Source organism: Argentina anserina, chromosome 4, assembly GCF_933775445.1.
Source record: "Argentina anserina chromosome 4, drPotAnse1.1, whole genome shotgun sequence".
Taxonomy (NCBI): domain Eukaryota; kingdom Viridiplantae; phylum Streptophyta; class Magnoliopsida; order Rosales; family Rosaceae; genus Argentina; species Argentina anserina.
Window position 1 is genome coordinate 396370 of NC_065875.1, and position 22454 is coordinate 418823.

The 22454-nt window shown below is 36.5% G+C and overlaps 4 protein-coding genes and 1 pseudogene across 4 annotated transcripts; 3 read left to right on the forward strand and 2 right to left on the reverse strand.

Moving 5' to 3' along the window:
* Positions 1-2021: 2021 nt before the first annotated feature.
* On the forward strand, positions 2022-3232 carry LOC126790735 (indole-3-acetic acid-amido synthetase GH3.10-like). Its single transcript, XM_050517079.1, has 3 exons — positions 2022-2344; positions 2769-2962; positions 3048-3232. Exons 1-3 carry the CDS (start codon positions 2022-2024, stop codon positions 3230-3232), a joined length of 702 nt encoding a protein of 233 aa, XP_050373036.1.
* A 1900-nt stretch (positions 3233-5132) lies between these two features.
* On the reverse strand, positions 5133-6111 carry LOC126790736 (L10-interacting MYB domain-containing protein-like). Its single transcript, XM_050517080.1, has 2 exons — positions 5794-6111; positions 5133-5684 (listed from the first exon to the last, which is right to left on the reverse strand). Exons 1-2 carry the CDS (start codon positions 6109-6111, stop codon positions 5133-5135), a joined length of 870 nt encoding a protein of 289 aa, XP_050373037.1.
* A 181-nt stretch (positions 6112-6292) lies between these two features.
* Positions 6293-11650, reverse strand: LOC126790737 (transcription termination factor MTEF18, mitochondrial-like; annotated as a pseudogene).
* A 1175-nt stretch (positions 11651-12825) lies between these two features.
* LOC126790523 (stomatal closure-related actin-binding protein 3) lies at positions 12826-18440 on the forward strand. Its single transcript, XM_050516789.1, has 12 exons — positions 12826-13122; positions 13244-13372; positions 13769-13861; positions 14174-14314; positions 14576-14644; positions 15273-15356; positions 16002-16182; positions 16595-16711; positions 16861-16919; positions 17529-17663; positions 17880-18029; positions 18125-18440. The coding sequence occupies exons 1-12, from the start codon at positions 12838-12840 to the stop codon at positions 18155-18157; spliced, it is 1476 nt and encodes a 491-aa protein (XP_050372746.1). The 5' UTR covers positions 12826-12837; the 3' UTR covers positions 18158-18440.
* Positions 18441-19055: 615 nt separating this feature from the next.
* Positions 19056-21664, forward strand: LOC126790530 (uncharacterized). The gene is made up of 5 exons (XM_050516799.1): positions 19056-19269; positions 19353-19475; positions 20447-20557; positions 20993-21059; positions 21154-21664. Exons 1-5 carry the CDS (start codon positions 19159-19161, stop codon positions 21441-21443), a joined length of 702 nt encoding a protein of 233 aa, XP_050372756.1. The 5' UTR covers positions 19056-19158; the 3' UTR covers positions 21444-21664.
* Positions 21665-22454: the final 790 nt, after the last annotated feature.

Sequence of the window (22454 nt, forward strand, 5' to 3'; positions counted from 1 at the left end):
GTTATTTTTATCCCATTGGATTTTTGTTTATCCGACAAGATTTTTCACGAGACAACATTAAACGCGTCAAGTTTAGTGCTGATCCAAATTCATTTGGCAACATTATATATATGTGTATGTTCACGTAAGTACTCATTAGTTATGTATATTGATGTAAACTCTACCTCTATATAAATAGGCTAGGCTAATAAGAATGAGTCAACTTTCATTTCCTCCCGACTCCTCTCTTTACCTTTTTTTTTTCAACTTTACAAATTACACAACATAAACATACATGTGCCAAAATGACATAGGCCCACCTAAATTGACCTAATCCCAAGTATAAACGAGCCGGCGCTTGACACACACACTACCCCATTCCATGACGGGTTTGGTGTAGTGGTCTTGCCTTGTCGGGTTTTGATCCCCGGTCTTGGTTCAACTTGCCAGCAAAAATGGCTAGGCGCTCTGCTGCAATGCGGGGCTGGACCATTTCACATGGGCCGACGAATTAGTCTCTTGGGCCTAGATAGGCTTTGGGGAACCGTGACTGTAAAAAAAAAATGACGACAAGACAACCACCTGCAAGAATTCAAACATGCAATACATGCATGATGCATTGGATCGACGCAATGTGCTTCCCCATCTCTGAGCGCAACACCGACAACATCTCAGACCGCCATGGATCCCGACCAACGCCCTCTAGATCGACAATCACGCACCACCGTTGTCCAACACCGCTATAAACCAAGGACGAACCGCTTCTTATAACCCGCACCCGAAACTACCTGCCTCCCCTCATCTACCACCATTAACTACCCATGCCAGGCCACGACTAACCCGCCTCAACTCCCGTTTGACGGTAGCGTTAATGGACGCATTATTGGAGGGAACAAAACTTTTTTCCAAAACAACCTAGAACGTTCCAATTTTGGCCGTGAGCAGCAAGCAATCCTAATGTTTGAGATAGTGTATTAACCTATTGTGACCCAAAATTTGGAGAATTAAATTCGAAATTTAAACTTTTTCTCAAGATTCAAGTCACACTTCGTATTTGGGGATCACTCAGAAGCATGTAAAATATATCGAATAGATCCCCTTATATACGCTAAGGGTAAAGATCTTCTCATTTTCTAGTTACCAGGATCATCATCATATTATGTAAACAAGTTAAATCTTCTTAGTCTTCAAGAAGAATCAGTCCGCTTTGTCATAACTGCTGGGGAGGCAATCCCTGTAATGACTGGTGATGGTGCCAATGCTCATATTAAATTTTTCGTACAGTTGGTCTCAGTAATCAAGCGCTCCAATGACTGCAAGCGTATAAGCGTAAAGAAAAAGTTTCATTAGCATCCTACGTATAAAGCTTATTTTAATCTGAGCAAATGATCTTGAAAATACCCCCTTTTTTTCAAATGTCGTACTCCACAAATTAATATGGAAGAGCATGCTTGATAGTGCTGCAGAGAACTCTTTTCTCTGTTTAAAAAACAAATGAAGTTATTTTGTAAAAAAAAAAAAAATAATAAAATAAGGACAAAATATTGGTCACTCCTCATATTTTATGGGTGTTTACAGTTTACTTATTCCACTTTCAATTTCGACCAACCACTCTTTATACTTTTAATTTTTGACCAACTCCATTCCGTCTAAATTAACCATTAATTTACAGATATTATAATTTAAATGACATTTTTACCCCATTCTTTCTTCTCCTGTGTTTCTTTCTTCTTCTTCTTCTCTCAGACAAGGATGACTCTATACATGTTGAGTGGTCTACAAATTAACGTACTGTTTCTAAGATGGACGGAGCTTCTGCAACATGAGGAGGTTGGTTGAGCTTTTCAGTAAATGACAATAAACACAAATCTATCAGAGGAGATGATTGAATATAAGCATCTTTATGACTTTATGTTTATATGTACAGGGGCCTATGTATAATCATATATATGATGTGCAGTGTGCACTACCATATAGTATGGAGAATTAGAGATACTCGTAGAAACTTCATTTCTGTAGTACTTCTCAGGTAGCCTTCTCAAATGGAGCCCGATGTAGTGTGCAATAACCACAGCAACGGCCATGACATCATTCGGTGGTTTGAAGATGTATCGGAGAACGCAGAGTCGGTTCAAACGCAGACGCTGAGGCGAATAGTTGAGCTGCATTGGGGGGTGGAGTATCTCAGGAAATGGTTGGGGGACGTCGACATCCATAAGGTTGATGCATGTGTATTGGAGTCACTATACACCTCTTTGGTTCCTCTTGTTTCACATGCGGATTTAGAGCCTTACATTTTGAGAATTGCAAATGGGTACTCGTCTCCTATACTTACCCAACAACCTCTGACTACTCTCTCTTTGAGGTTAGTTCCTGTGTGTTTATGTTCTGCATAAAGGCTATAACTGAAGGATTCAGTGTTTAGTTTTAACCAGACCTTGTTGTACGTCTTATATCTGCTATGAACATTTCTGCTGTTACATTGGTTTTTAAAGAATTAGAACCAAGTTTTGGACTTTGGTGTCATCTTTTGCAATCTTGATGAGTCTAATAAGCTTCCTGTGTCATTGGTTTTTAGTTCCGGAACGACCGAAGGAAGACAAATGTACCCTTTTCTCGCCATAGCGCACAGACTACGCTTCAAATTTTCAGGCTGGCTGCAGCTTAACTTATGTCGTTCTCGTCATTAGCCTTTTAATATGGCTGAACTAATTTATTAGTGTGTGTTAGACCAATGATTAAAATGAAAGTACATTTCTTTTACTGGCTATTTTTCATAAACTTGGTAGGGTTTATCCAACAAGCGAAGGAGGAAAGATCCTAGAATTCTTATACAGCAGCAAACAGTTCAAAACAAGGGGAGGACTAACTGCAGGAACGGCTACAACCCACTACTACTATGCAAGTCAGGAATTCAAAATCAAACAGGAAAACACCAAGTCATTCACTTGCAGCCCAAAAGAAGTCATTTCAAGTGGAGACAGTAAACAAGCTACATATTGTCATCTCCTTCTTGGCCTCTTCTTCTCTGATCAAGTAGAGTTCATAACCTCGACTTTTGCCTACAGGCTACAGCATAGTCCAGTCCTTTATCGCATCTGAAGGGCTTTGGAGTGACTTATGCATTGACCTTAGAGATGGCACTTTGAGTAAAAGAATCAACCTACCCAAAGTGAGAAAAGCAGTGTTGGATATCGGCTGTGTTTTGGTACAGCTGAGCTTATTAAAAAAACTGGCTTATGCTGATTTCTGAAAATAAGTGGCTGATAAATAAAGTAGCTGACTGTTTGGTAAACTGGCTTATATAAGTGGCTGTTCGTGGCAGAAGCCATAACAGAGTGTTTGGTAAACTCAAACTGACTTATGCTTTTAATTTGTCAAATGACTAATTTGGACATGTAAAATAATTTTTGGTCAATTTTAATTTAAAACAATAAACAAAAAAATGATATATTAATATTGGATAGTTTTTAAATTATCTTAAAACCAATATATTCTTATATTAATAACTTGGTTTTGATTAGGATCATGTAGATATATAAATACTCAATCACGCGCATCCATTAAACTTTGAGTAATCATATTTCTTAATATATCCATTTCTTGTGCGCCATGATGATTTTGTTCTCCTACGTCATCATCATTTTCTTCCTCATCTCCACCACCTTCCCTTCCTTCGCCTCGGACAAAATGTCTATCACGTTGTGCATATCTTCGGATATAATTATGAAGTGTCATAGTAGCGATGACAATCTTCACTTGCTTCTCAAATGAATATCCTTGCATGTCTTTTAAAATCTTCCATTTTTTTTCCAAACTCCAAATGACCTTTCAATAATTCCTCTAAGTGAAGAGTGTGCTTGGTTAAATAATTCTCTTTTATTTCTTGGTTCTCGCCCACGATATTGTTGGAAGTGTTGTGGTGGCCCTTTATAAGGACCAAAAAACCCAGACATCGTGGAATATCCTGAATCCACAACATAATATTTTCCTACAAAATTATCATGTAATAAAATTTTAAAAAATGTCATTTGAAGCATGAATTGAAATGAAAAAAAATGACTAAAATTAAATATATTACCTGGTGGAGGATGAGGAAAGTTCATATTAGGATTTCGAAGAACCGATTATAATACTCTTGTATCATGAGCTGATCCTTCCCAACCCGCACATACAAAGATAAATTGCATATCAAAATTGCATACCGCCATAACATTTTGTGATGGAAATCCTTTCCTATTGATGTATGGAGTTTTTTCGTCATCACATATTGAAGCAGGAATATGCACTCCATCAATAGCCCCAATGCAATCCTGTAAATAATGTTGTTATTTGACAATTATTATAGATAATTATATCCTCAAATATTTGTAAGTAAACAATAAAATTACCTTAAAATATGGATAATATCTTATATCCCTCATTATCTCCGGCGCAACTCCATTGAACTCAGGATCTTATGGTTTAATTAACTTTTTGCTTAGCTCACACACTAGATCAAGTGCTTCACTAATATATCTACACACGGTTTCACTAGAATGCTGAAATCGTTCTCCTACCGATCTAATTCCACATCCTTGTCCTAACAAATACAATAACATTCCTAAGACCTCCATATGACTAGTTCTATTTGAACCTAACAACTCCTTGTTTATAACTTCCAAATCAGTACATAAGCGATAAAATACATTTTTTTGCATTCTAAAAGCATTATAACACCGAGTTTCATTCCCACCTAAAACTTCCATTATCCACCTATAACCTGTTTGTTCAGATGTCATGCAAGGAGTTTTGTGAACATACTTCTCATAATAATGTTGAATCAGCAGAGCATTAAGTTGTACAGCTCGCAAGAATATCTCTTCGTCAACTTCATCATCATGACCTGAATTATTCATAATTCAATGACAAAACCTGCAAATTTTAAGGGCTAAACATGTAAATCATATAAATGAAAAATATTCATATAATTTAATGATCAACAGTTTAATAAAGATACAAAAATATAATAAAACTCAGATACATATATATAAAGGGTGTCAACATGATGAAATATAGAAGATAAAATATAGTTTCATGGTCTTAAGTAACATTCAAACTTGGGGTATGATATGAAAATACAAAACCAATTATCTCTCATAAATAACATAAGCTCATTTCTCGGTCATCTCAAACTTCAACCATTCTAACTTCATGCTAGGATCATCCATAGTACAATACATCTCTCTCTTCTCTGGACTCAAAAACAGTCGAGTAGCAAAGAACCACAAGCTAGTGCCTTGCTCAGCTCCAGGCAATGCAGTGACATCTTTCATTACTTCGACAATATTAGTGCGGGCATTATGGACTGCTGAAGATGCAGTACTTCTACTTTCAATTGCTGAACACATTCTACCAATTTCTTTGGCCAACTGAGCAGCACCTCCAACCTTATCCTTCTTTGCAGGAAGTTTTCCCTTATCTTTCATAGCTCTATCACTTCTTCTCCTCTTAGGCAAAGTGTTAGTGGATACATCTCTCTCATCAGAGTCACCACTACCTTCACAGTGGATATCATTATCACCTTCCTCTGGACTATCTGGGATAAGAAGTGTAGAAGATGGTGCCCATGCATGTTTTCCAGTGGCTGTAGTACCTAAGAACAGCTGATCCAACTTAGCTTCAAACTCAGGTGATATTCCCTTTTTTCTAAACCTTGCATATTCCTTTGTAATATACATAAAAACAATATCATTTATCATAAGATGTTTGAAAAACAGTCCATTGTAAAATATATTTATCAATAAATAAATAGAAAGAAACTGATTCACATACCCCAATTTGTTCACGCCAAAACTCCTCATCCGCATCAATAGTGTTGAGGATGGGATTCCACCCAAGACCGGTCTTTACACTCTTCAATGTTTTCCATAATTTCCAGTCACCTTTAAGGGAATCCCACTTATTTTTAAGTTGTTTTCTAGTATAATCTTTTCCGGTTTGTTCAACAAAACATTTGACAATAGTCTTCCATCCATTTGAACTAAAGTGAGAACCTGACTTTGAATTTTTATGCACCTCCTTGATACATAGGTCAACAAAAACTTCAACTAAATTCTCATTCCAACTAGCTTGTTCTTTGGAATTTGGCATCTATCACATATACGTAATGAAAACACACAATCAAGTACATAACTATACAAGAACATGCACATGTCACCAAATACATAAGTTAACATGATGTTCAAGTATATAGTTCATGAGTTGTTAAGGTTTGAATTTGAGAAGCATACTTGGGAACACTACTGATTTTCTTTTATTGTAGCTCTCTCCTTAAAAATTCTTTGTATCCAAGTCCTTGAGTTTTTCCCTGTAAATTGAACAATTTGAAAGAGTTATACTTGTTAAAGTTGTGATATGATTAACTTACGGTGCAATTATATTGATTAAGATTTCATTTTATCATTTGCTTGACTGCATTCACTGTGTACAACTTGGGTTTGTACACTAACAAGGTACCTTGACAGAATATAGATTGATGGAAACTTAGAGAAATATATCTAAACTAGCCAGTACCCACATAAAGCAATTATGTTTCAGAAATTCTAGTACACAAACTCTAGGAAAAACAGAGAAACAAGCACAAAGGAAGAACAATGTATATAAGATAAGAATCACATGAATTCAACATCCAAAAGTACCCCCACTATACAAGTAACTACCAGTTTCACTGAAAAACTGTTACAAACACCCTTCCTTACTCAGCTCATTAAGCAGCAAGACTGTACACTACAACGATACTGCTTATTGCAAACACCCCCGAGCTGCATAAAGAAATTAGAAAAACGAATGCCCAACACCCCAACCAAAGCTCTTCTCCTTCTCCAGTTCTGTTATTATTATTGATTTTAGGAAATTTTTTGTTAGTTTTTGTGTTGTTTATTTATTTGTATTTCCCCCCTTTGTTACAGGTAGCTGCTCCATGTAATTTAGGTATGAAAAATGCAATGATGTTGAATTTGTATTTGGGTTTCATTTTTTATTTTGCTTAGTGGAGATTTTCCAATAGAATATATATTCAAATGTACATCATCATTCTGATTGAAGCTTGGTACAATTATCAGTACATAAGAATCATAGTTTTAGTTCACATCCTATTAATAGTTAAGCACTTGAATGTGTTTTGGTTTTCCAGGTCCTCTACATATTTGATTACTTAGGCAAATTGGATTGGGACTGTTGTGTAAGTCTATTTAAACCAATTTTTAAGCTTTTTAATAAATTTGTTTGATGACAGGCAACTTGTTAAATTCATTCGACTTGATTTAGATGCATATCAAGTGGTCAAATTATAATGAGTAAACTTATGGGAGCAGATTCCTAGCTAGCTTGTCTGCCAATGATTTCAAATTTAGGACATATTTTAGTTTGGTAGTAGATTAGTTCAAAAATGTAGCAAGAAGTCTAGAACTATTACTGCCTCCAAGTGTTATGTTATGATCAATGATAGGTTGTGGGATAGTTCTTAGTCCTTCATGCTCATGTACCTCACTTTGCAATATCTACTTTAGTGATATTAAGTTGATTTCGTAAAATCCATATTCTTTAAGCTATATATGTTTCATTAACTTTCAAGCTCCTAGATGATTTTAGAACCTGCTTGCACAATGACATACAAATGAAAAACAGGTAAGAAAGTATGCATGAGTTTTGTTGTGTGTTTCTTGGAGAAAGTATGGATTGTACTGGAGAAAGTCAAGAAACTCATGGTTACAGTGAGTTTTGAATTGAACACTGTGAGTTGGAATACAAACTCTTTTGTTTTGTTACTTATAACATTTCAGTTTTAATTATTCTTCTTAGGTGGAATTATCTACTAATTGGTTTCAATTTGTAGTTTCAATGGCTATGATAAGTACAACAAACCAATGTGGACAACTACGACATTTGATATCATGATATGGTCAGTCAATTTAGCATTGTAATCTAATTGATGAAATTATTTTTCTCGTATAATTTTTCTTTGTTCATTTAATCTGGTATAATATGCAATTCACTTGGCTCTTGTCATCAAGATTCAAGAGCATGTCAAGCTATTTAATTGCTAGCAACTGAGGCATATAAACAAAAAAAACAAAACTAAAGTAGAATCTGGAATAACAATTTAACAATCCATACACAAACATAAAAATATAAACATAAACCCTCATTGAAAATTACTAACTGGTCTCTACCATGTAAGAGATTTGACTATCCTTAAAGCACATGAATCAAGATTCCATGAAAACCAAATGCATGATTTCTAAATATGCATCAACAAACACCCATAAATTCATAGACGTCCAAACTTACAACCTGTCTACTTCATTCCACATAGTTTATTTATGTCTGGTTTCACTTACAAGTTGCTTTAAGATTTGGAAATCCAAACATAAATTTCCAAATGAGACTAACATATTGTAGAACTTTGAGGAATGTTACAAGGGTCCAACAATTATTAGGTAACCAATATATATAAAAAAAGCTAACAAAGTTTACTTCATAATGCCAAATCCATACACAGCTCGTAATCAATCTATTATAACATTTCAATAAAAAGGTTTCACTATACAGTAGCTAGTTGCAGGGACAGAGCCAGAACTTAGAATGAGACTGGGCTAGCTAAATGTTCATTTGATTAAAATGCTAAAATGAGTTTAGTTTTGCAAAACCAAAAATCAATTCATACAATACAAGTATATATAATAAAACATATTCACGTTAAATGTGTAGAACACATTAAATTTTGATGCAATCTGAATTAGGAAAGTGCAATTACAGTGAAAAAAATGAATAATATTTAGGAAAAACATGAATTGAACAATTATCAACAAGCTAACTATGTTTGACACAGATACACGACTGGGCTAACATTCTTCCCTCTCACTAATTAGGATAATTAAGCCTTGGTGATTCAAAGATATAGAAAACTTTGTCTGGGCTACAACCCAATGATAGGTGTACTATCCTTCATCACTGGCTAGTTGAGAACTTGAAAGCAAAAGAAGAAGAGAGACCAGATCAAGAAATATCAAGAGAGATTCGGTTAAATTGCTGAACAAATTTCATCATAAACATATATAGCACTCACATGCCGAATTACATACAACCTAGAACAAATTAAGAGTCAAATTTGAAACTGAGATTGCTAAAGGACTAACCTTGAATCAGATTGCCAGGAGTCTAAGACCCAGTGCTTGATTTTGATTCTTACACACAAAATCTTGATTGATGATGAAGATGACAGCCTGCTTAAACCCAAAACTGTGATCGGTCATTCACGAATCGTGATTGAACCCAGTGTCGATTGATGTCGTTCAAAGAGAGAATGGAGTGAGAGATTCAGAGAGCGGCGCCCTTGTTAAGAGAAGACGAGGGTTTCATGGCAATTCTCTGTAATTCATGGAAGCATACAAGGGTACCTATCGGTATTACAGAAGATTCATTTTACTACAGTGTTTACCGCTACAGTATTGCAACGGGCTTCTGCTTCTAAAAGGAGGTGTCGATCAGCTTTGGCTTATAGAAAGAAAAAGCCATTACTTATGGAAGCCACTGACAAGAAGCTGGATTACCAAACACAACATTTGACTTAACTTATAATTACCAGAGCCAATAAGCATTACCAAACACAGCCATCATCTCCCCAAAACCGGCATTGGCTTCAAAAATCGAAGCTGCGTGCAAGGAATTGGAAGACTTGGATTGTATTCGATTATAAGTCGGTTTATATCGAAAGTCTTGTGATTGGTCAAGCCTCAACTTGTTAGATAGACTAACACTGCACGCATATACAAATATATGGTTGGCTACTTCGATCTCTGGCCGGGCCTCTATCTATATCTCGATCATGAAGTCTCATAATTTGATAGGAAATATCCATCTCTCTATCATCATGCAATATTGACTCGTCAAAAGCTACACAACACTCTGGCCTGGAACGGCAGAAACACGGTTTTGAAAGGTCCAAGACCAACCTAGAGAGAGAGAGAGAGAGAGAGAGAGAGAGAGAGAGAGAGAGAGAGAGAGAGAGAGAGAGAGAGAGAGAGAGAGAGAGAGAGAGAGAGAAGAAAGAATGGGGTAAGAATGTCATTTAAATTATAATATCTGTAAATTAACGGTCAATTGGAAGCATAAGGAGTGATCGGTCGAAACTAAAGTAGAAAGAGTAAATATTTTGTCCTTAGAATAACATGTCGCATACATACATGTTGATCTAGACCCAATTTCATATTACAGCATTTCTTAGTTCTCATTTGCATTTTGTTAAGGTCTTCTACACATTCGTTGATCAAGATGTAACCAATTTTATCATAATTTCCCTTTAGATGTGACCTAAATAGCAAATAAATGTAGAATCATGCAAACTACAAGGAATTGAGAAGGAAACTTGGGAAAGCATTCAGAATTTAAAAGGTAAACTGGGGAATTTTAAAAACTCTAACTTGATAACATTAACTGAATTGTAAAGATGGGGATACAAGGGACTACCAATGAGTTTGTGTGGCAACAGACACCAATCGGAACTCGAACGATCATACATCCTGCACATCGAGTACTGCCTGCACATCAAGCTCCCCTTGATACACACTCAACAGCTCAGGCACTTCTCTGACATATTTGGTCACAAACTTCTGCTTGAATCGCTTCTCTGCGGGCAACACAGCAGTCATCAGGCTCAAATTTTCATCCACCAATCCTTTCTTCATCAAAAGTTTGAGAACGGAACACCTTGGGATGATTCTGTTCTCAAAACTGAAACACAATATGACAGGGTATGTGGAAATAATTGATGCAGACCATCCCATCTTATTCACCAGAAAATCCATTGCCTGCATAACTTTCTTCTCAGACAAATTCATGCATTGAGGGCACTTCCTAAAAGCAGACAGAACATCATCATCAGACCAACCCCAACTGCTTTTAAAGATGTCTCGATTTAGATTCCAGATTGCCCTGCAGCTCTCCCCACACAATGCTCTCATTGCCACAACAAAACTCGACTTCTTCAAATCAAATCCCATCCCCCTAAGCTCATCCACAAGCTGATCAATGACCTCAACACTGTACATCAAGACTTGAGGCTCATGAGCAAGCAACAGAGAAATGCATGAGCTCGGCATACCCAACTCTCTCAAAATGCTCAATATTGGGTACCACATTTTTTGAATAATTCTGCAAGAACATCCAAGACCTGCGTCTCAAAACCGCCACAACATTCTCCTGGGAAATTATAACAGGGCTTAATCTGATTCTCCAAGCTTCTACTCAAAAGATATGGATTGAAAACCAGAACTCCAGCAAGGTCCTCCCTTGAAATCCCAACAGATCTGAAAATTTCAATCTTGGGTGAAAGGGTCTTCTCAGGATCAGCCACAAGGATATTTGGTTTTGTTCTGACCAAGTTCTGATAAGCCATGGCTGCTCAAAAGAGCCAAAACAGAGTGTGCTCTTTTTGGGGATTGCAGCTCTACCTTTCTGGCTGCCAACTTTGCTTCTTCTGGAGACAACCCACATGAGTTTCTGAGCTGATGAGTCTCTGAAGCCACTCAATCTGAAGTGAAACATAGGAGGGTCTTAGATTCCCAAGACCCAAACTTTTGATGTCGGAGGAGAACAATCTGCGACAAGCTGATCTGAGCGCCACCACCATTTTAGGCCATCAACTCTTCAATGTTGACAGATAACTCCAAAACCCTAGTGTCTCTCTCTCCCTATGTTGGGTTTTAGTAAAGTTGGGACCTTTAGTCATTTTTAATTCGATCCAATTAGAATACTACAATTTCTCATCTGAGTCTGAGAGACTAGACATAGGATACTATAATAATGTCACGCGCAAGTTGTCACGCGCCACTGTGGACTGGGCTACCAACCTGGCCGTTGGGGCTGGGTCCGGAGTCAGTACATGGGGCCGGCGCGTGAACCCAAGTAGAGCGGGGACAGTGTTTCAATTTGCGACACTTATTTACAGAGTTTACAATGATGATGAAGGTTAAAAGAAGAACTGGAATGCAAAAGGGACCATTTTGAAGGCTTTTTCTTTATGCTTTTGAAAAAGCAAAACCCAACCCACTTCTTTAGATTCTTCTCCTGCTTCTTCTTCCTCTTGTTGTTTCTGGCTGGGCTGTCTTATACTTTCCTGTGTTTCTATACTTTCTAGTTGGAAGTTGGAACAACAAGAAACAGAGGAGGATCTCTTACCATATTGTTCTGGTTGGACCTTCTGTTATGATCTGTAAGTATGCTTAATTACACTTTATGAAGCTACATTTATATTTTTTCTTTTCTTATTTTCATTTTGTTTTGGGTGCTCAGCTGGGTTTTAGTTCATGCATTGAAGTGTTTGATTTAGGCTGTGCTGGATGGAGTTGCATGTGTTTGAACTTCTGGGTTGCTCCTATTTGCATTTGTGAGCTACATATTGCATAGTGATTAGCATAATGTTTGTACTTTAGTATACCTTTTTAGATATTTTGTGGTCTGCTTGATGACGATCATAATATGTGGAAAAACTTTGGAATGTAGTTTCCTATGATGGTTCGGTTTGTAAATAGGAACAGATGAGTGTTATGGGTATTGAGTTAATCTCTAGTCATCAGAGATACTAAGATTATCTGATCTAAGATGGATGATTGAATTTCAATCTTCTATCTCTCTTTTGGATTGAGCTTCCCTGATAAGAAGTCTGGGAATAGGTGGGATGTCGAACATGTATGCATCTGCTGGTTTGATCATTAAATACTTTTTATGGTTCTTGTTAAGAAGATCTGATTGTTTTTTAATAAATATTACTGAGGTCTACCTTTGTTTTGGCTTCAGCAGAGGATATAATCTGAAGTAATGACGAAGATAAGTCCTGAATTTGAAGTGAATTTCACAACAGGGGGGGTTCTTTCAGTTTCAGCTGATGTCAGCTTCATTTCTAATGGTTTCCCGAAGTACAAATTAGGACCTGATAATCAGATACTGGACGAGCCGAAGGGTGGTAGCGATGGTCCATCCTTAAAAGAGGTAGTGGAAGAAGAAACCAACCAATTGTCAGAGCAGCATAAACGCCTTTCAGTTCGCGACCTTGCCAGTAAATTTGATAAGAACTTGGCTGCCGCTGCTAAATTGTCTGAAGAGGTTCCTTTTTTGGCTTTTTCTACACTTTCATCAGTTTTCGTTCTTGATGTCCTAAAGCTCATACAAATATAATGGAATGATGACAAGTTGCGCTCTTCCATTTTTAATTTAAAAAAAACAGGCAAACATTAGAGAAGTGGCTTCTTTGGAAGGACATGTTCTTTTGAAGAAGCTTAGAGATGCATTGGAATATTTGAGAGGGCTTTTAGCAGGGAGAAACAAGGAGGATGTGGAGGAAGCTATTTCAATGGTTAGTTCTCCATGAACTTTGGTTTTAATTGCCCCGCTCATATTAACGAACATTGTGGGATGCGTATGATTTCATTCACTTTAACTACCACAGTGCTTTAATAATTAAATGAAGTATCCTTGTAACATATTCCCTTGTATGTTTTATATTTCTTTGAAAACCAAAGTATGAGTGACCGTCTGCCGGTTCAGAGGTCTTTTGGTTGTTTCAATTCCAGGGTTTGAAAGGCATTACTTGACCAATTGACTTGTGAACTTTTGATAATACTGTGTAGCAAATGTAGTAGATAAAATTTGATTATGTAAACTACGTATACCTTCAGTTTCATTATCTTTGGTATTGTATTACATTTTGGTGAATTGGAATTCTAAACATATCCATCTGTCTTCTTTGCAGGTGGAAGCTTTAGCTGTAAAGTTGACTCAAAAGGAAGGAGAATTGATACAGGACAAGTTTGAAGTGAAAAAGCTAGCCAGCTTTCTCAAACAGGTCTGTTGCGCCTTAAAGAATATGCATATGTCTTCTCTAGAAATTTATTTCTGTATAGGACCGTCAGTAACTCTTAGGAAGAGAAAGATAACAGAAACTCTTCCATCTTAGAATTCTACATCTAGCAATCAGATGTGAATCTGTTGTAATTGTGATAACATGCATGCAACTGAATGACCAGCTTCAGTTTTCCTAATCCCTCAGCTTCAGTTCCTTCCAAAAGCCCCTAAATTGGATCGGCTCACCCATTAAATTATTATAAATCAAGTAACATGAAATTGCTTCTGATTTTGTTTGCTTTTTCATATATAGACTTCTGAGGATGCTAAAAAGCTGGTCAACCAAGAGAAATCTTTTGCCTGTGCTGAAATTGAAAGTGCAAGGGGAATAGTCAAAAGAATTGGAGAGGCTCTTGAAGAACGAAGCAGAGCTACAGAAGATCCTAAAAAACAGGTTCATATAAAGTCCATATAATTCTCTTTCTCATCATATTATACATCTTTTGTAGTGAATTGAATTGGGATATCACATATACCCATAACAGGTTCAAATAAAGTCCATATAATTCTCTTTCTCATCATATTATACATCTTTTGTAGTGAATGGAATTGGGATATCACATATACCCATAACAGAAAGTAGTGTCAGAAGCTTGACCGTTCATTTCTACATCAAAGAAACTGATGGTCTCTTATGTTGTATTTGAAAATCCAGGATGTGGAGGAACTAGTTGAGGTGGTCCAGGAAGCTAGGAGAATTAAATTGATGCATCAGCCAAGCAAGGTGTTGTGCTATTCACTGAAGCTCAAGTCCTTTTTTCAGTATTGGATTTATGCTATTCTTGATGCTACTTGTTTGAACTAATCCATGAGTTTGTAAAGTTTATTGAAAGCATTACACGTGGGTCTATCAAAGGAAATTAATACCTTATGGTTGAACTAATAGTTAATAAAGCATATGCCTCACGTACATAATTAAAACTCTCAGTTTAGTATTGGAGCAGCTCTAGTAGTGAATTAGAGCAACACTTGCAGCAACTTTCGTGTTTTTTAGTGATAAACCATTATAGCAACACTTCAAGCATATGTAGCCTCATTCCGTGCTTGTTTAAAATGATTTTTTCTTAATATTTAATCTGACAAAGTATGCCTTTCAGTTGTCTTATAAATGGTACTACACTACTAATTAGAATTTTGTTGAGAACCACTCATTATTATATGCTGCAAATTTTCTTGGACTTATAAAGTAGAATGATTTTGTTTACCCTTCAACACGGTAGACCTGCCACTTTCTTATCATTGCGACTCCATAGCTACACCTACTGATAAGAAATTTAATTTTAGTCAGACTAGCCAGCATTTTTTATTCTATATTTGGATTACATAACTAACCTTGGTGCAATAAACTTCAGGTCATGGATATGGAACATGAGCTTCGTGCATTACGAACACAGATTCGAGAAAAATGCATAGTCTCAGTGAAGCTTCAGAAAGAGGTCTGTACAGTAGAGATTATACTCAGATATCTCATTTCTTTTTGGTATGCATGTATGGCTTCTATACTATAATCCAGATAAACATGAACCTTAAGGTTTAATAAAGAACTCACGGCAGAACCAAATTGTTGTTGGGGTCTGCTGTAGAAACAGCTATCTTCCCTCAGGAATTTTTTTAAAAAAAACACTATGTTAGAGACCTAAAGAACCTGTATGAGTTATATTGAGAGTTGAATCTCTTAGTAGAATGAGGGAGAAGAAAGATCCTCCAACAGTTGTCCTTTTATTTCCAAGTAGTGATTTGATATCAGTATCATTTTTGCAATCTACATAGGCATCACTCTCAGAACAAGTGCTGCAGGTCCTTTATCTGCATCTTGAAACTCTATCCCTGAGTGTTCGACCCATTTAGAAGTTTATTTCTGCTAATTTTCTGGTGCTATTATGAAAGCTGTGTAAAACCAATATTGACTCAGTTATGGGTTGAGGTCTCAGCAAACTTTTCCTATGTTTCGTGTAATTGTTCGTGATTACTCTGATACAACATTTCCTTTTCATTTCGTCAATATCTCTATTGTTTATGCAACTTCCAGAAATCCTGATGTTAGTATTTCTATGCCTACTTTATTTCCATATGCTTCTCAGCTGGCAGTGAGCAAGAGGGCAGAGGAAAACAAAGCTCGTGGATGTGCTATAGTTGGTTCTGAGACTCTAGGTTCGTATCTGCAAATCCAACCTTGCTCAGAAAATGCTCCACAGCTTTCAAGCTGTTCAATCCAGTGGTATCGTGTTTCACCAGATGGCAGCTTGAATGAAGCTATTTCAGGTATTCATACAACCATAGTATCAAATCTGAGTCCTGATTCATAGGTTTGAGATATATCAATCCAATACCCCAAATGTCAATTAAAATGCTAGACATAATATTTGTATCCCTTTAATGAGGCTGCATTTGCAGCATATGATGGTCAGGTGGTTCTCTCGCACTATTATAGAACTTTTTCTCCAACTGCTGTATGACAATGTCAGCAATGAAATTTTAACCCCTAAAGTTTACTATCCTATATGCTTTCCCTGTTGATTTGTTCTGTGGAGAATGGTTACCTCCTTCTGTTTTTCTGTTGTTGGTTCACTTGTACAGGGTTCCTTCAAAAATAAATATGAAAATAATGAATAATATCTGATACAAAATCTAATACAATGTCCAACTTATATTGTGTGTAATCCTACCTCATCAGGTGCCAATAAATTAGGTTATGCTCCAGAGCCTTTGGATGTTGGAAGAACCTTAGGTGCAGACATTATTTCCAGTGTTAAAAAAGTGACCGTTACGACTGCTGGCCCAATTGATCCTGGTAGGGTTTTTTGTTTGACCTCGATTGTTGTTGATCTGCACTTAATTTTCTCATTGGAATCTGAGTTGGATCTCTTGACTTGGACATCCTTACTGATTATCCATTGTATTCGAGAAAATGAAACAAAAAAATCTAATTACTTTTAACAGCGGCAGGACTTGAAAGCTACATAGACACACTTCTGCGAAAATCTAACACGGAATTTCATGTAAGTTCCTACTTCTTTCCTATATCTCATTGTTAAGTGCTTGATGATCTTATTCAGCTAGTATAAGTACTTCATGGATACCCAAGTGAAGTTCTATTGATAACGGTGACGACTCCAAATGTCTTTTACGCTTTAATGCCCAAAATATATGGGCTAGTAATTTCTTGGGGCTTGATCTTGTTAGTATTCATTTATTGAATCCAGCAAGAAATTCAGCTTGTATCCTCAAGTCAATAAGAAAGTGAAGTGTTGGATGTGTTTTGATCATTGATTCAAGCCGATTTTCATCTGCTCCTAACTTAAGCTGATTAGCATTAATCTTTGCTACCATATGAATGATATGATCAAGGTTTTAATTCAAGTCTAGTGTGTTGTATCATGTGTTATGGAGAATCAACTAATGATTACTATTATGCAATGAATTGTAATGGAAGAGTGCAATTAGTATCTCTTGATTGTACAATTTAGTATTGACTGACTTGAGAGTCATTTTCTACATTTCTCCTTACTTTTACCAACATGTTTGTACCCAAAAATAAGTAGATTCATGGGTTATCTTTTGGTGACACTTCTTTCGTTTCTTATGTAGCTATATATCTAATCTTGTAGGTTGTTATTTCACAAATGAATGGCCGTGATTTTCCATCACGTTCTGTTCATGTCTTTCATGTGGGGAAGGTGAGGATGAAGCTATGCAGAGGATGGATTACAAAGTCTAGAGAAATATATTCCTCATCGATGCAGGTAAGGGTCTTTCTGTTTTGATAATGTATATTATTTGAAAACTACTACCTCTTTTTTGTTCCCAATGAAAAACTAAAACATAATGGATGACTGAAACATGATCTCCATAATAATCCATGGAAATGATGCAGTTAATCTTTATTTTCATAACTTGTCGCTACAGCATTAGTTTCACAGCAGAAGGGAACGTATAGACTTACTATATCCTATGTACAGCTATGTGGCGCTAGAGGAGATGTTGCTAATGCGACCAAGGGAGTGTATTGGCAACCAAGGAAGGGTCTTTCATTTGTATTAACTTTTGAGTCGGAGCAAGATAGAAACGCAGCAATACTCCTTGCCAGGAAATATGCTCTTGATTGCAATGTGAGTTTTCTTGTCACTATGACATCGACTTCCCTTGCTCCAGTGAAGTTGAATCCCTTAGCATGAAGTTTGATGTAAAAATGGTCGAATGACAGGCCTTGCTTGCTGGACCAGATGATAGAGTATAGAGGGAAGGCCGACTGAGTTTGCAAATGTGTGTACAATCAGGAATTAGAGGTTGAGTGTGTGTTGTGTGTATGTGTGACTGCATGTTTGTTTATTCACGAATCACTGTATTGGGTGTCTACTAATTCGGGTTGCATCATTTAGGCAGTGTTTTTGTTTGCCTAATTAGCGTTGAGACGGTCTGAGTTGTAACAAGTTTCTTTCTCTATTCTTTTGTTTGTTGGTAAGAGGTTTTAACAAGTTTTCAATTCATTATTAATTGGTTCTTTGTGGCTGATTTGCTTATAGATCCTTGCATTGCATTAATTGTGTTTCTTATATGTATGTTTCTTGGTACACATTCAGCTGCAATTCGGTTTCTTAACCAATTCTACGGTTACTACCAAGTGAAACAAGTTCCATGAAAGAATACCTTTCTGTGCTAAGAGGTGAGCAACTTGATTGGCATTGTCGACGAACATGAGTAATCCAAGTTTGAGTGATTAAATGTGGTGTTGCTCAAATACATAAACAATATCCTGGCAGTCGGACTCAACAAGCAAAAGGGTGAAGTCTTCTCACGGAAACCACCCATGTTACAGCCGTGAAAGAAAGATTTGCACTTCACATTTTACAATTCACACTCGTCATTTCTATATTAAGGTAAAATTCACATGTCACTAAACAAAAAAAAAAGTTAATTTACTATAAGGCATCCCTTACTGTAGAAAGAAACTACAGAGTGTTGAACGTAAAATTAGGAGTGCAAATTTCATTTCTCAGTATTAATGGTTCACTTTGTAAAATTTAATAAAAACCGAGTCCGTTTCGTAATTTATCAGAAGTTGGAGTAATCCCCTAAACCCAGCCTTGTCGCTCTAAAATCAGATCAGAAGCCGTTATAATTCTGTCTTCCTCCTCCGCCGAAGGCGAACCACCACCACCACCTCCTCTAGTTCCACTCGAGTAGATTGCTTAGGTCCTCCTGCTACTCTACTCTAGTGAACTCTCTGATTATAAAGCCATGGTTGGCTGGCAGAGGAATTGCATTCAATCCCTAACCCATCATTTTCGGAAAACAACACTATCCGACACCCAACTGCGCCGCCCTTTTTATCTCTGCTCCCAACACTCGGTATAGCTCTGACCATTTGTTTTGTTTCAGTTCCGAGTTGCACTTGTTTAACTTGGTTTGTGTTTGGGTTTTTGTCACCGCAGGGAATCTCCAGTTCAAGGAACTTACTTGAGCAATCCTCATCTCATGTCCCATGTCCCAATACCCAAACTCCACCGCCTCAAGCTTTAAAACAAGTTCAATATGTCTTGAAGGGTGTTACTCAGGTACACTCGATACGTCGATTCGCATTTGTTTTTGGGCTCAGACTCAAACTTGGTTTTGTTTACAATGTCTGCAACTAAATATCTGTGGCTCTATAAGAGTCGTTGTCTTGCAAAGTTTGTTTCTTTTGGGTAAAAGATGAGCACTTTGGAGCATAGAGTGTCAATTAGGATTAGACTCTTGCGTTTTCGTGTTAGGAAATGTTTATGTACAAGTCACTATGGCTCTCCATACATTCGATTCTGCTACCTTTAAGACATAGGTTGTATTTCCATTGAGTGCAGCAGCCTTTTCCAACTATGAGAACAGCTATTCTTTTGCACCATTGATATTGGTTGCAGCAGGACATTCTAAATTGAGACTTAGAGGCAGGTTCATGACCTCTCCAGAGTCCTCTCACTTTCAACGACCGGGAAGCGCCTTTGTCAATAAGCCAAGGACCATTTTCCCCTGAGAGCGTGTGTTGTGAACCCAGAATACGTGGATTACGTGCACTATGTAAAAGCCTCGCAATTTATTAGCCAAGCACACTATATGTGTTTGGATAAAAGTCATCTTCTCTAGGCTCGTCTATTCATGTAATTGGAGAATGGAGAGAGAGAAATTGCAAGTGCAGCATGCTCAAGCAATATTATCTCACTGATGCCCGAAACATTGAGCTTAGATATTATCCTCATCACATTTTAAAGAGTCTGAGAGTGTGTTCCCACATAGAGAAAATGCATTGTGGGGGGGGGTGTTACAGACCACTACTTTTCGGTATTCGTATTTCTATTTTGTTGGTTAAGATTGCCTTTTGTAATACGTAGCCATGTTTGTTATTCTATGCCTTTAGGTTGACAGCTAAAATTGGTTAAGATTGCTACTAGGTTTTTGATCTTTAAGTTTAAAGATCTTATTATCTTATTGCCTAAATGGTTTCTCAATAAGTACTATGTATGGGAACATTCTCAAGTTTCTCCCTTTTCCTCAGGACCCTAACAAGATTGATCTGGTTGGCAAACTTGTTCGTGGTATGCGTGTTGAAGATGTGTTGTCACAATTGTCAGTGACAGACAAGCAAGCTGCAAAAACCGTGTATCAGGTGAGTCAGCAATTTTGCACCTTGTTTGGCTAAAAAGCTTGTTTAAGTAAAATTAATTCCTGGTTTACATTATTTGTGCAATACAAAAACATTTCGCGTTGAAGGCAAGATGGAGTGAATGGTTTTCATTGATTTTTATAATTCTAACTTGTTATGTGCTATACGAGTTGGAGTGCAATATCCTGTGATCAACTATTTCATCTGGTAAGAAACCATTACTTTCACATTTACATCCTATATATAATTTAGTGATTTGAATATTGAAGATTTGGAATCAGTTTAAGTACATAATCCTCAAATGCTTTAATTTAAACCTCAACTCGCAGATGCAAATGTCTAAATGCTTGAATGTATGTATTTTAGACTCTCCAGGGGAGATTTTCTTTTTTATATTTTACAACCGGATGACTTTATTCAAGAAGCTACTTTTTGCAGGCTATTTTCTCAGCTCGAGCAGATGCGACTTATAAACATGGGTTGGATCCAGATCGTCTACTTGTTGGTAAACAATGCATACGAAGTGAAATTTCATTTCTCTATTTCTATTTTGTCAAAAGTTCTGCCCTCCTTATTATGGATTCCCTCATAAATAACAGCTGGGGCATCTATTGGAAAGGGATTTGTGGGATTCAGCAAAAAGAGATTAGCCTACCACGGTAAAGGCAATGGAATTAAAGTAAGACCAAAACACCAACTGACGGTGATTTTAAGGGAGATAGCCCCTGAAGAAGAGGCGCAGATAGCCGAACAAAGAGCTGACAATTTTCTTTATCTCAGTAAGCGCCTCAGGCTCACAAAGGAGGAAAATCAGCATGTTCCTCCCGAGCTTCTTCGGAAAATCAAAGACAAATACTGTAATGCTCTGCCAAGTGGTGTAGCTTCATGAGCAAGCTACTTCCTGTGCCTCAGCATTATAAAGAAAGTTTTGAGATGCATTATAGAACTCCCTCTCGGTCTTTAGATCTCAATAAATTTGTTTTGTACAACTGCTAAAGACCAAGCTTCTTTGTTGTTTCAGTTTCATGTAGTGGCCTTGTGTGATTTTATATTCCTAACTGTTGATGACATTTGAGTTGTCTGTGATAATTTTGAATCCTTATCTATTCATCCTTGGCCATCATTGAAGCCAGTAAAAGAAATCGCTCAGGTCGTTTATGATTGTGAACTTGCTTACCATGCTTGTAAACTTTATTATGACCGTCCCTCATTGGTTGTCCACGAATTCCAATGATTTTTATTAGTACCAAGTTATTTATTTTTGGTTCATAGACTACAACATTCCATTCTTTTCGTATATACGTTAAAGGTTCCCTACATGTGTTTTTTTTTTCGACAAAACTCTACATATGTATTGGATTCGCTTTATAGTATACTAGCCTCATGACATACATATGTGTATGTTATGCATTGTTACCATTTGACTTTTCTTCTTTTATCAGAATATAGAAAAACAAAATCAAACAAATTTTTAAAATTAATGAAAATAAATATACTTATAGTAAGTAGTTTATGTAGTTATCTTCACAATAGTTGGTAGAATCGTAGTTTTCTCATTATTTTTTTCTTCCGCATAAATCTTCTTTTTTTCTTTTCACCTTTTATAATTTGTAAATTACAATCATACCCTTAGCACCATATTCACATAAAATTCAAAGATTAATAAACCGTGTGTATTTTGGGTAATTCAAAAATTTAATCAGTTAACATATCAACTCTCTTTCCTGCTTTATTAATAGATGAGAAATTTTAAATACAAACACCCATATTTACTTAATACACACCCTATTCTAGTTGAAATTAGCAATTAAGGATATATATTAATATGTGTGTATTAAGAACTTAAACATGTGTATTTAAAATTTTTCTAAATGTATACAAAACAAAAAAAAAACAAAAA

Excerpts from the sequence above, each read along its gene's own strand:
- LOC126790735 (XM_050517079.1), top strand. The coding sequence starts at position 2,022 with ATGGAGCCCGATGTAGTGTGCAATAACCACAGCAACGGCCATGACATC. Across the intron at positions 2,345-2,768 it reads CTGACTACTCTCTCTTTGAG|GGTTTATCCAACAAGCGAAG; the intron begins GTTAGTTCCTGT and ends TAAACTTGGTAG. Across the intron at positions 2,963-3,047 it reads AGTCATTTCAAGTGGAGACA|GCTACAGCATAGTCCAGTCC; the intron begins GTAAACAAGCTA and ends TTTTGCCTACAG.
- LOC126790736 (XM_050517080.1), bottom strand. The coding sequence starts at position 6,111 with ATGCCAAATTCCAAAGAACAAGCTAGTTGGAATGAGAATTTAGTTGAA. Across the intron at positions 5,685-5,793 it reads TTTGGCGTGAACAAATTGGG|GAATATGCAAGGTTTAGAAA; the intron begins GTATGTGAATCA and ends TATATTACAAAG.
- LOC126790523 (XM_050516789.1), top strand. The coding sequence starts at position 12,838 with ATGACGAAGATAAGTCCTGAATTTGAAGTGAATTTCACAACAGGGGGG. Across the intron at positions 14,645-15,272 it reads TGATGCATCAGCCAAGCAAG|GTCATGGATATGGAACATGA; the intron begins GTGTTGTGCTAT and ends AATAAACTTCAG. Across the intron at positions 18,030-18,124 it reads AATATGCTCTTGATTGCAAT|GCCTTGCTTGCTGGACCAGA; the intron begins GTGAGTTTTCTT and ends GTCGAATGACAG.
- LOC126790530 (XM_050516799.1), top strand. The coding sequence starts at position 19,159 with ATGGTTGGCTGGCAGAGGAATTGCATTCAATCCCTAACCCATCATTTT. Across the intron at positions 19,270-19,352 it reads ATCTCTGCTCCCAACACTCG|GGAATCTCCAGTTCAAGGAA; the intron begins GTATAGCTCTGA and ends TTGTCACCGCAG. Across the intron at positions 20,558-20,992 it reads CTGCAAAAACCGTGTATCAG|GCTATTTTCTCAGCTCGAGC; the intron begins GTGAGTCAGCAA and ends TACTTTTTGCAG.